The sequence below is a fragment of the Pangasianodon hypophthalmus genome, chromosome 11 (genome assembly GCF_027358585.1).
Source record: "Pangasianodon hypophthalmus isolate fPanHyp1 chromosome 11, fPanHyp1.pri, whole genome shotgun sequence".
NCBI classification, from domain to species: Eukaryota; Metazoa; Chordata; class Actinopteri; order Siluriformes; family Pangasiidae; genus Pangasianodon; species Pangasianodon hypophthalmus.
The window spans coordinates 12,965,806-12,976,717 of record NC_069720.1 but is presented as its reverse complement, the minus strand read 5'-3'; the positions used below and the strand labels follow the sequence as shown (position 1 = coordinate 12,976,717).

Here is a 10,912-nt window from a genome sequence, read left to right as displayed (position 1 = left end):
CTGTTGAATTCTCGATTCTGATTGGCCAGAAGGCGTTGATTCACGTTCTATAACAGCAGCTCTGACAGAAGTGCCGGCTGTAATTCAAATGATAGCTTTATATTAACTCACTTAATTTTATACATTATTGTTTCCATAACAGCTCATTCACAGCGAGTTGTACAGCAGATGCTCCACATAAACAGATTAAAACCGTGTGTAAGTGTTGATATGGTGAGGTTTTCTGTAAGGAGACGTTTATTTAAAACACTCATGGAAGGAGTCTCCAGTGTCAGAGTCTCCAGAGTTTTGTTAGTCAGTTTTAAGACACAGGAAAGTCTTCAGTAAAGAGGAGTTCTCAGTAACATGATGAGTTTTTTTTTTTTTTTTTGTCTTATTAACTTCAAAAGAGAGAAAAAAAAGAGAGACTGGTGAGGGAATGAATGTTTATAGCTGCTACAGCATAAGTGAAAACAGGAACTAACTTGTTTTGAGGACACAACATTAACTATAACTATAAACAGATGAAATATGACATTATTATTTAATAAGTAAAAATTGTAATCGTTGGCAAATCCCTGTGGTACAAGAGGAATAAAACACAATGTAAGTGTTGTCCTTGTTCTTCTTTCAGCTGTTCCTGTTGGGGGTCGCCACAGCAGATCTAATAAAACACAACATAAATCCCTGGCGCTAATTATTTTCTTGTAACAGCAAGCCCCCAAATGTTTATTCCATATATAACGGTTCGTCGGTTTCTTTACAAAGAGAAAGCTTAAACTGCCTACCCGAATGAGCTCTTCAGTTTGTCCTCCAGGAGGAACCCCTGAAGGTTTTCTGTACAGATCCCTACAACACAGTGCTTCCCTGTCAGAGAGGATTCCAAGCAGAACCAAGGGATGAATTCAGGATTTTGAAGACGGTTGTCATGGATGCTTACACGGAACAATACTTTTTGATTTTTTTGTTATTGTATGAAGTGCTCAACTGTAATATCAGAAATTGAAATGTGATTAAAACACAATTTTTGACACATTTGTCATGAAACACTGCCCATTTAATGCACAAGATAGAACTGGATCATTTTTTATATATGTACTACAAAATTAAATGGTTATAAATTGATTTTTAAATTAAAATATACAAAAAAATACAAGTCCAACTACAACTACAAATGGAGGTTTTTCTTCACTCTACAGTCTTTAGTCTACAATAAAACATTTCTATCCTGGTGGTAGTGGTCTTTTCCTGTATGTCCCTGCCCCTGTCCACATCTCTGAATGGCTCGATGAGGCTAAAACTGATTTAAATCACATTCATCAGATCTCCACCCAACTCACAGCCACCATCATCATCATCAAAAAAAAACAACTCAGGGAAAATCTCTTCAGAAGAACAGTGTTCATTTTATTTACATACAAAAACATGATGTTGAATAAAGATATACTCTTCAGTTTTGGACAATGTTGATGTGAGTTGCAACTACATTTCCTGTACACTCTGTAATCATCTCTCCTGAGGCAACATGATAAATAAACACAGTACTTGGCATAAGAGTTGACGGACACAAGCGAGTCCCACAGAAGATGATCAGATGTATGGAAAGTTGATCATGGTCTGAACTGCATCAGTCCGACACCTCCACTTTCTCGCCACAATGAGACTGTATCAAAGTTCCTCAAAGCTAAATAAGTGTGTCAGATTTTCTCAGATTTTCTTTCCTTTATGCAGTTTATTGAAATGCCAGATGTGCTCCTTCCTCAAGCGCTTCCAGTATTCGTGACTCTCTGGATCCAGCTCGTTGAGTTTTTTCGGGGGACCAAGATTCAACTCGAACAACCTGGAGACATCCTCAAGTGTCACTTTAGACAACAACACATCACCAGCTCTAGATTTACTGGCACCCTTGAATAGATTTCGCTCATATCTTTACTAAAGGTGCCAATAAATCTGGAGCTGACTGTATAATATATAAATCTAGATCATATGATCTACTACAATCCAATTATGCTGCTAATCTTCTATAAAATTCTAACTATTGAATGACTATTGTCTCATAAAAAATAACATAACAGGGGTTTCCCTTAGGCAGAAATGGGGTATATGTAGAATTCTTGTAAAAGTGCAATTAAATTAAATTTAATTATTATTATTAAGTGTTTCATGACCTTAGCAGAACGACTTTTTAATAGAATCAGTACATCCACTAATTTATGTGAGTTCTACGATTAATATAAACCCACAGAATATTGCACCTGGAGAGTGTGAGCTTTTTTTAGGCATATCACCACACACAATAGAATATTAATAGATTTTTACAAGGCGCACTTGGATATTACAGCCTAATGATCATTACTATCTTGTAACATACTTTCTATAATGTGCAGCCCTTTTCCTTCAAATGTAATTGTCAAATTTTGCAGATTTCAAATTTCCAACCTTTCTGATGCGAACATTAATCAGTGTAAATGATTTGATTAGGTCCTGTATGCTTTACCATGCTGGATATTCCTCTTTGGGTTTCAGTGGTGGATCTTCTCCTTGTTTGTAGATGTTTACTCCCACAGCGTAGGAGGTCAGCTTCACCGGGTCCTTACACACCTCTGGGCCCTTCAGCACATCCTTCACCATGCCTTTTCCTTTTCCTTTAGCAGCTGAGGAAACATGATGAAACACAAATGCATTACAGCAGGACAACTGGAGAAGATGCTGTGTGTCATGGATGCACTCAAATCTGAAATAATATCCTCCTGTCATTGCCAATTTTACATTCCTTTTGAAAGTGTTAACAGTCAGCTTCATTACCAAATCAACTATATGCATCTGTATGGTTTATATAACATGCATTACTTAATTACTTGCTTCTTATTTATTCTCTGTGAGCCAAGGTCAGGTCTAGGCTACACACTTGTACCAGGACGTTAGCTAGTTGCCTAGTTACCTAGAAACGTCGCATAAAAATAATTTAAAAAAACATACCTGCTTTTTTGGCATATCCGCGAATCTGGACGGAACTGTTCACTAAAGCACAAGCACAAAGTCGGGCGTGTGAACTGAACAGATGGAGATTAGCTCCATTTAAAGACTTCAGGACGTTACTGAGAGCCATTTTCCTGCACCATGCTGTAAAACATTGACACGTGACCAGAGCACTTCCGTAATCGGTATGCTGTTAAAGTCTCTAAACTGGATTTACTGTATCTATAACTGTTAATGTGTATGATACTGGAGTCTAGAGAGAGCACGTGGGAAGGTTAGAACTTTGTGTAGCATTATCCAAATAAAAAAAAAATAATAATAATAAAAGAAATTACTAGAACCTTACACTCCTTCCGCTAAGGATACAAAACTTCCGGCTCGTTTTCTTTTCCAGAAAAAACGTCAACAAGATGGCGGAATATTCGTCTGTTCAGAAAGGAGCTTTAAAACTCAAAGGAGCTGGAAATATTTCAGCTGGTAAAAAGTACGTATTTTGTTTCACTGTTAAAATATAATAAGTAAAAAGTGATGTGGTTTGTTTTAGTATAACTAGCCAGGCTCTTGGCTTTATTGTTTATGAGCTGCTTGTCTAGCTGATAGCTTAGCTAACCTAGCTAAATCTTATATACTTCTTAATTCGGTGTATTAAGTCATTATATCAATTATAATGGCTTTTATACTCATATACTGAATGTATAGCATTTTTAAAATGGGAGCCTTTTTGATGTGGTCAACTAACTTGGCTAACGCTGTGCTGTTTTTAGCCAGAATTAGCTGGACTTTACTGCTAGTTATGTTCGGAGTAAAACACTCGTGTGTCGTGCTGTTATAGGAAAATAATCAACATCAGGGTAGTGCGATGAAGTGGAGTTACTGTTACCACCCTGAAGTGGATTATTTTTCCCTAACAGCACGTCCTGAAGTGTTTTATTCCTTTCACACCGCAGGAACTTGCCAACCATTACCATTTCAAATTTATTAAAGAACGTCATAATTTTTATCCGTTTATAGTTACATATAATGTTGTGCAGTGTCTTTGAGACAAGTTAATTCCTGTTATCGCTTATATTATAACAGCTATAACAGTAGTTCACTCACCAGTCTGTTTTGAAGTTTTTAAGACAAAAATTGTAGCTTGTCATGCTACTGAGAATCCGCAGATTGTTGTCTTGTAAATTTAGAGATGCTAGTGAGAACAACCATTTATAGCTGCTATAATGTAAGTGATTACAGGAACGTCTTTCATGGACACTCTACAGCATTAGATGTAAATATAATTGGATAAAAAAAAGAATGGCCTGTTCTTCATTAATAAAAAAAAAAAAAACTTGTAATCATTGGCATTGCAGTAACCAATAATCAACTTTGAGGTGGTTATAGTAACTACCTCATCACACCATCCCGCCACTGATTATTTTCCTATACCAGCATGATCTCAAGTCTTTCATTTCTGACTTAATATAATGTTATGTCATTTAAACAGGAAGAATAAGAAGGACAAGGAGTTAAAGCGTTTGGAAAAGCAGGTGCTGACCACTTCAACAGACGAGGAAACAACCAAGAAGGCTTATGTTGATAAAAGAACACCGGCTCAACTCGCCTTCGACAAAATCCAGGAGAAAAGAGTGTGTACACCGCTGTATTCTTTTTATAAATTGTAATTAGGCATATACTTAGTGGTTTTTTTTTTGTTTTTTTTTTTAAACAAATGTAGCTGGTCTTGTAATGCACTGCTGGACTAAATCTCAAATTACTCCATGCTGAAGTGCACCAACTAATGGACCAAATCAATAGAATTTAGTAGTAAAAATAATCGTTAATGAAGTTTGATTAGTTACAGCACTATAGTGTTCCACACTGTTTGGAGACAAAGCGCTAAAATTCTTCAAAAAGTGATATGTCTCATTAGATGAGTGTTAAAATGAGAACTTGCAGCTCTACTGGCCTTTTAGTGAAGTTTGGAAACCTTCTTCTTCCCAAGAAAATGCTGTTTTTATAATGTGTGTCATTAATATAATGAACCAGCTATATTTTAATTCACTTTTCTTCCTTTTTATTAGCAAATGGAAAGAATTTTGAACAAAGCCTCCAAGACACATAAGCGCAGAGTTGAGGTAAGAGTGTGTTCTTACTGTCTGTTTTGCTCTGTTATATCCAGTCTCCTGCATTTCTTCTGTCCACACGCACTGATTGCTTTGAATTGCCTGCATGTCTTAGTCAAATATGTCCTGAACAGTGTTGCCATGTCTGTTGCTAGATTTTGTTGACCCTTTAGTGACAATTCTAGTGACATTCTGAGTAGATGTTAGTGACTGACCTGCTCTCAATACGGCTCTCCAGCTTACATCACAGCTTCACTCGACACAAGTTCATTCGACTCACCGCCAGTGTGTAAAACCAACGACCAATCACTGATCACCATCGTTCCCTAACCACCGATCACTGATCACCATCGTTCCCTAACCACCAATCACTGATCACCATCGTTCCCTAACCACCGATCACTGATCACCATTATTCAATTTCCTTCATATTTCCTGACTCTTCTCTACCACTTCATTTTTGTCTGCATTCTTAATAGAATGATAGAATTATATAAATATAAAAATAATTCATCTCTGGTGCTGTCATCAAAGACAACTATTTTCTAGTTATAATCTACTATTTTCTACTCTGATAAAACTCTAAGTCTCTTCAGAAAATCTTCTTTCTTTAAATAACACATTTTGATATGCACATGATCAAAGATGATTAAATGAATATGCAAAATTAGTCCATGATGCTATCTGGAGACTTCTTACTAATGAAGAGTTACATATCATTAACACATTTTGAGCAGAACCAAAAGTCTTGGAGTTGGAGCTGGATCTGACTCCGCTAACCCCTAACACCTAACCCCTAACCCTAACACACAAAGCTGGACAACACGTTAAACACACTTATGCAGCCTGAATCCTCACACAGTTATCTCCACACCCGGGACCCAAGTAGGAGGAGCTGGATCAGGTCCACTTTTTGTTCTGCAGCAAGGGGCACTTGATATTTTGTTAGTAGCAGACTTTATGGCCCTGTGTTTATTATTCTAGTTTGCCCTCTAGTGGAAAAACAGAGAATAGTTTTTAAAAAAATCTTTCAGTTCAATTATTGTCCAAAAGACGATTTTTTTAAATTTATAACTTGGATTCTAAATTCATTTTACGAGCCACGTTAGAACCTTTATCAGGTCACTCCCAGGCCACAGGCCGTATGCTTGACACCTTGTCTGAAATGGAGTGTTAAGTAAAGCTAATCAGGTCAATGTAGCTGAATTTGATTATGTCTGTCTTTTTCTCTAGGAGTTCAACAGACATCTGGACACACTGACCGAGCATTATGATATTCCTAAAGTCAGCTGGACCAAATAACACAGAACTTCTGTGGATCATCAGCAGGATGATGACATTCAGCTGTTGTGGATTTGACATTTTCTGTGACCTACCATTTAAATCAACCGATATTTAAAGCCCTGCAGATCTACAGAGTCTGCAGATGCTATGTGTAGATTTGCTGTCCTCTGTGTTCACTCAGAAGTCATTTGGAGTTGCCTTTTGTTTTTGCAAGAGATACATTATATTATTTCTTATGTACCTTTTAATGTAGGTTTCATTTTGAAATCTGGAATTGAAATGATTTGTGTGCTGTATATGACCACTGGTTTAAGTTCAGTGTTAACTGGTGTTATATTGTGATTAATGTTGTTATTACTAATTTCTTTGGAAACACAATTAAAGTGACATATAATCGATTCTGCTTCTCTCTAATGTGCATAAATCTATAAATCATAACTAATGAAGGCCATCTGTTCACACACACACACACACAGAACACACATCTATCAGTTACAGCATATTTGTAAATGTGAATTATGAAATTATTAAACATGCCTGCACTGCTGTTCAGAATAGTGTTCAGCTTTTAAGAAACTATTTGAAATGAATATCAGAAATGAAACAACTTCACTCTTCCTGTAGTTCAGATGCTGCACATTCATTTGAGAAATGTTTTATGTTTAATATTTATTGTTTCAGTTTTGCACCAGAGCTACCAGTCTAATGCATTACTCCGACACACAATTGTACAGTAACAGTTTAATAAAAAAATAATAACTCATAGCACAGCTGTTGAATTTTTGAATCTGATCGATTATAGTTTCTATAGTAACAGCTCATTCACAGGGACTTGTATGGTGGATGGTCCACATAAACTGATTACAAAGCGTGTGTAATCATTGATATGGTGAAGTTTTCTGTAGGTAGTCTTTCTGTATCATTTGTGGAAGGAGTCTCCAGTGTCAGTGCTTTGTAACAGAGTTTTCCAACATCTTCAGTACAGAAAAGATTACACTTTGTGTGTGTGTGTGTGTGTGTTCGTCTTATTAATGTCAGGAGAGACTGGTGAGAGAACGACTGTTTATAACAAGTGAGAACAGGAAATAACTTTTCCACATTATTAAATGTAACTATAAAAGGAAAAAAATATGAGGTGTCATTGTTGAATAAATGAGAAATTGTAATTGTAGGAATTAAGAGGAATAAAACACTTCCAGATGTGCTGTTATAGGAAAAGACTAAAATTTGCAGTAACTGAGGTAGCAGTAACTGAGCTACAACACGCCAGCCTGTTGTGGATTATTTTCTTTTTCCTTCCTTACATACACAGCTGCTCTGCTATCCTGAAAGAACACAGTAGGCATTGAGGTACTTCAGTGTGAAAGTAATGTGCATCAGTTGTACACTAGATTTACAGTGCGGTGCACTATGGGTAATAATGTAGTGCACTATTCAGGGAATATGATGAGAATTTGGACTGCACCAAAATAGTGCACTAGTCCACTATTATAGAGCACAGGCCTGGAAAGTGTAATGGCTGCAGGTGAACACCAGGTGGTGCTGTTGGATCTTTGATTGAAAACAAATTAGCCTTTCCATCAGTGTGTTAATGTCTATTTCATGTCCACAGAAACAGCTGGTGTTCATTATCTTTGTGCTTATACAGTTATGAATCTGTAATTAGGGATGGGTGATATGACAACTATACATCATGAAGCCATTTTTACACTACAGGATATGTATCATGACATACAGTAGGTTTGATAACCAGCTTCCAGTAAATATGATAATGCTACATCGTAGAGAGTTTATTTGTAAAGAACAATAACACAACAGTGAGGGACTTAGTCAAGATCAGTTTAGTCAAGTAATACAGAAGCTAGAACATAGGCTAACTTACCAGCTGAAGATGGGCAACCAGTTTGACCAGGGTGGACTATGGGCTGGTCAAACCAAGCTGGATTTTTCAGCAGTATTGACCGCCACAGTCTGTACGAAAGTTGAATACCAAAAAAAAACATGATAAAAAGCAATGAACATCAAACATAAAACCGGATATTGATAAACAAGGATCAAAACCCGTTTTCTGGGCCGTGGTTCAGTTGATTGGCGCGCTGTCAAAATGGACCAAACTAAAGAAAAAGTTTGATGGATCCAAACTAAACAAGGCAGGTGTAAAAGCAACCTAAGAACAGTTGTTGGAGCATCAACGCATGTTTATGTGGTCTCAAGAATTTAGCAACAGAAAATCGTTGGTGCTAGTCAGGAGATCGCAAGTTAAAATCCTGACAATGCCTTAGCCATCCGTGGCTGCAAGCCAAGGTGGCAAAATTGGCCATTGTGTCTGGGTGGGAGGGGCATACTCTATCTCCCTTGTCAATCAGAACAACACTAACCAATCGCAGGAGTCTGTGAGCTCATGTCTGCGGAAGAGGGCAGACAGCGCTTTCCTGTGTGTGTGTTATGCTGCCCTGTGACGCAGCATGAGCAGCAGTTTGAAAAGATGCAGTTAATTGACTTCATGTGTCTCGGAGGAAGCACATGTTAGCCTACACCCTACCCGATTAGTAGCTCTTATATGATAGTGGACAGCTGAGTGGTGGGTGGGAATTGGAAAATGACCAAACTGATCAGAACATTTGTTAAAAATGAAAAAATAGTGGGTTAAAATTCCTAAAATAAGAATAGAAAGAATACTAGGTAGCTACAAAAAGCATTTGCAAGCCATGATATCTGTCAAATTGTTCCCGACCATGTGCACTGCTTCACGGCCATAATTCCTACTTCCAGCACGATACCGCACCATGTCACAAAGCATCTCAAACTGGTTCCATGTACATGACAAGGAGTTCAGCGGGCGTCACTGGCCTCTCCAGCATCCAGCTCTGAATCCAGTAGAGCACCTTTGGGATGTGGAAGAACAGGAGATTCACAACATGAAAGTGCAGCTGAAAAATCTGCAGCAGTTATGTGATGCAATCAAGTCAACATGGAGCAGAATCTCAAAGGAACATTTCCAACATCTGGTGGAATCCATGCCATGAAGAACTGATGCTGTTCTAACAGCAAAGGAGTATTAGTATGGTGTTCCTAATAAAGTGGATGGTGCATAGACAATTTACCTTATTACCCCTGTGTTGTTTTAAACTTTCAGACTATCCAGAAAGAAGTGAAGATGGAGCCTGAACACGCCGTGACCCCCAGCACGGTGATTTAATGAGTCCTCTGAAAGCCACAGAGCGTTTCATGATCATTCAACCAGGTACTCGTGTCTCTCGTGTCTTCAGAAAGGTGAAGTTGTCCCATAAGGCAATGCACCTGGCCTGAGTGATATCCTAAAAGCCCTGTTCCTTTAATTATGGCCTGGTTGTAAATTATTTCAGAGCAGATTGCCCTGCTAAGAAGATGAGCACTGCGTCTGACTCTGACTCACAGTCATTTTTGCCATATGGTTCTAATGATGACAATGATTTTGTGATGTTATCAGCATTGCTGAATTACTCTTTCAGGCATATTTGCGTTATCTCAAAGATTTACAACACAAGTCGCATTTTAGGCTTTTGAAGAACGACATCAGTGTCAAGATCTGCATTCAAAATCAAAGCAATTTGGAGATGGTCAAGAGATCTGAGAGCTATCATTTAGCTACATTTCTCAGTTTTTTTTGGACAAGTAAAAGCACAGACATGCTTTAATCCTACAACAGTGCCTTGCATAATTATTCACCCCCCTGAACCTTTCCACATTTTGTAGTGTTACAACCTGGAAGTGAAATTTATTGGGATTACATTTAATGAATCTACATAAAATAACCATTAATATTTAAGTGGAGGAAATCAATATAGTTGCAAGATTATAGCCCAGTATAACCCATATAACATATAAACCATAAAATTTGATATTTGATATAAAAACCAAATATTTGATTATTTGGTGTAGTAATAATGTTGTATGGATTTTTATGTTTTTTGGCACATTTCTGAAGATTGCTCATCTAGTTCAAAATAAAGAATAAATTAAAGTAGAGCAGAAAATGTTCTATTTTATAATTATTATTTTTAAACACTCAAAACAATATACACTCATTTATGTAAAGAATAAAACACAACATGTCATGCTATTATAGGAAAATAATCAATGACGGGGTGGTGTGATGAAGCAGAGTTATTATTGTCACTCCAAAGCTGATTATTTACTTGTAATGGCACGTCCCAAAAGCGGTTTATTCCTATTAAACATCAGCAAATTAACAATTAGATTTTTTTATTTATTAAAGAATGACACATCATACTTTCATCTGTTTATAGTTATGTTTAATGGTGAGGAAGAAAACAAGATTGAAAAACAAATCAGTTTCTGTTATCACTTACATTATAGTGGCTAAACATTAGTTTCCTAATCAGCGTCTCTTTTGTCTCTCTCTTGAAGTTAATAATAATTTAAAAGAAACACAGCTTGTCATGTTACTGAGAAAATGTAAAGCGGAAACTCCTCTGTTACAAAGCTCTGACACTGGACGTTCCTTCCAAAAATAAACAGCTACTTCAACATCTTCATGATTATACAACTTAATTTGTTAAATAACA

The 10,912-nt window shown here is 37.0% G+C and overlaps 2 protein-coding genes across 2 annotated transcripts; one reads left to right on the top strand and one right to left on the bottom strand.

Annotated features, from left to right (window-relative positions):
• Positions 1 to 1,365: 1,365 nt before the first annotated feature.
• mrpl54 (mitochondrial ribosomal protein L54) lies at positions 1,366 to 3,151 on the bottom strand (the record flags this gene model as incomplete). The annotated part of the gene is made up of 3 exons (XM_026930880.3): positions 1,366 to 1,819; positions 2,477 to 2,633; positions 2,959 to 3,151. Coding segments are annotated over 3 exons (483 nt in total), but the record flags the coding sequence as incomplete, so codon positions are not given.
• Positions 3,152 to 3,284: 133 nt separating this feature from the next.
• fam32a (family with sequence similarity 32 member A) lies at positions 3,285 to 6,742 on the top strand. Its single transcript, XM_026930882.3, has 4 exons — positions 3,285 to 3,442; positions 4,442 to 4,583; positions 5,019 to 5,072; positions 6,294 to 6,742. The coding sequence occupies exons 1-4, from the start codon at positions 3,369 to 3,371 to the stop codon at positions 6,360 to 6,362; spliced, it is 339 nt and encodes a 112-aa protein (XP_026786683.1). The 5' UTR covers positions 3,285 to 3,368; the 3' UTR covers positions 6,363 to 6,742.
• The last annotated feature ends 4,170 nt before the right edge of the window (positions 6,743 to 10,912 follow it).

Excerpts from the sequence above, each read along its gene's own strand:
- fam32a (XM_026930882.3), top strand. The coding sequence starts at position 3,369 with ATGGCGGAATATTCGTCTGTTCAGAAAGGAGCTTTAAAACTCAAAGGA. Across the intron at positions 3,443-4,441 it reads AATATTTCAGCTGGTAAAAA|GAAGAATAAGAAGGACAAGG; the intron begins GTACGTATTTTG and ends TCATTTAAACAG. Across the intron at positions 4,584-5,018 it reads ACAAAATCCAGGAGAAAAGA|CAAATGGAAAGAATTTTGAA; the intron begins GTGTGTACACCG and ends CCTTTTTATTAG.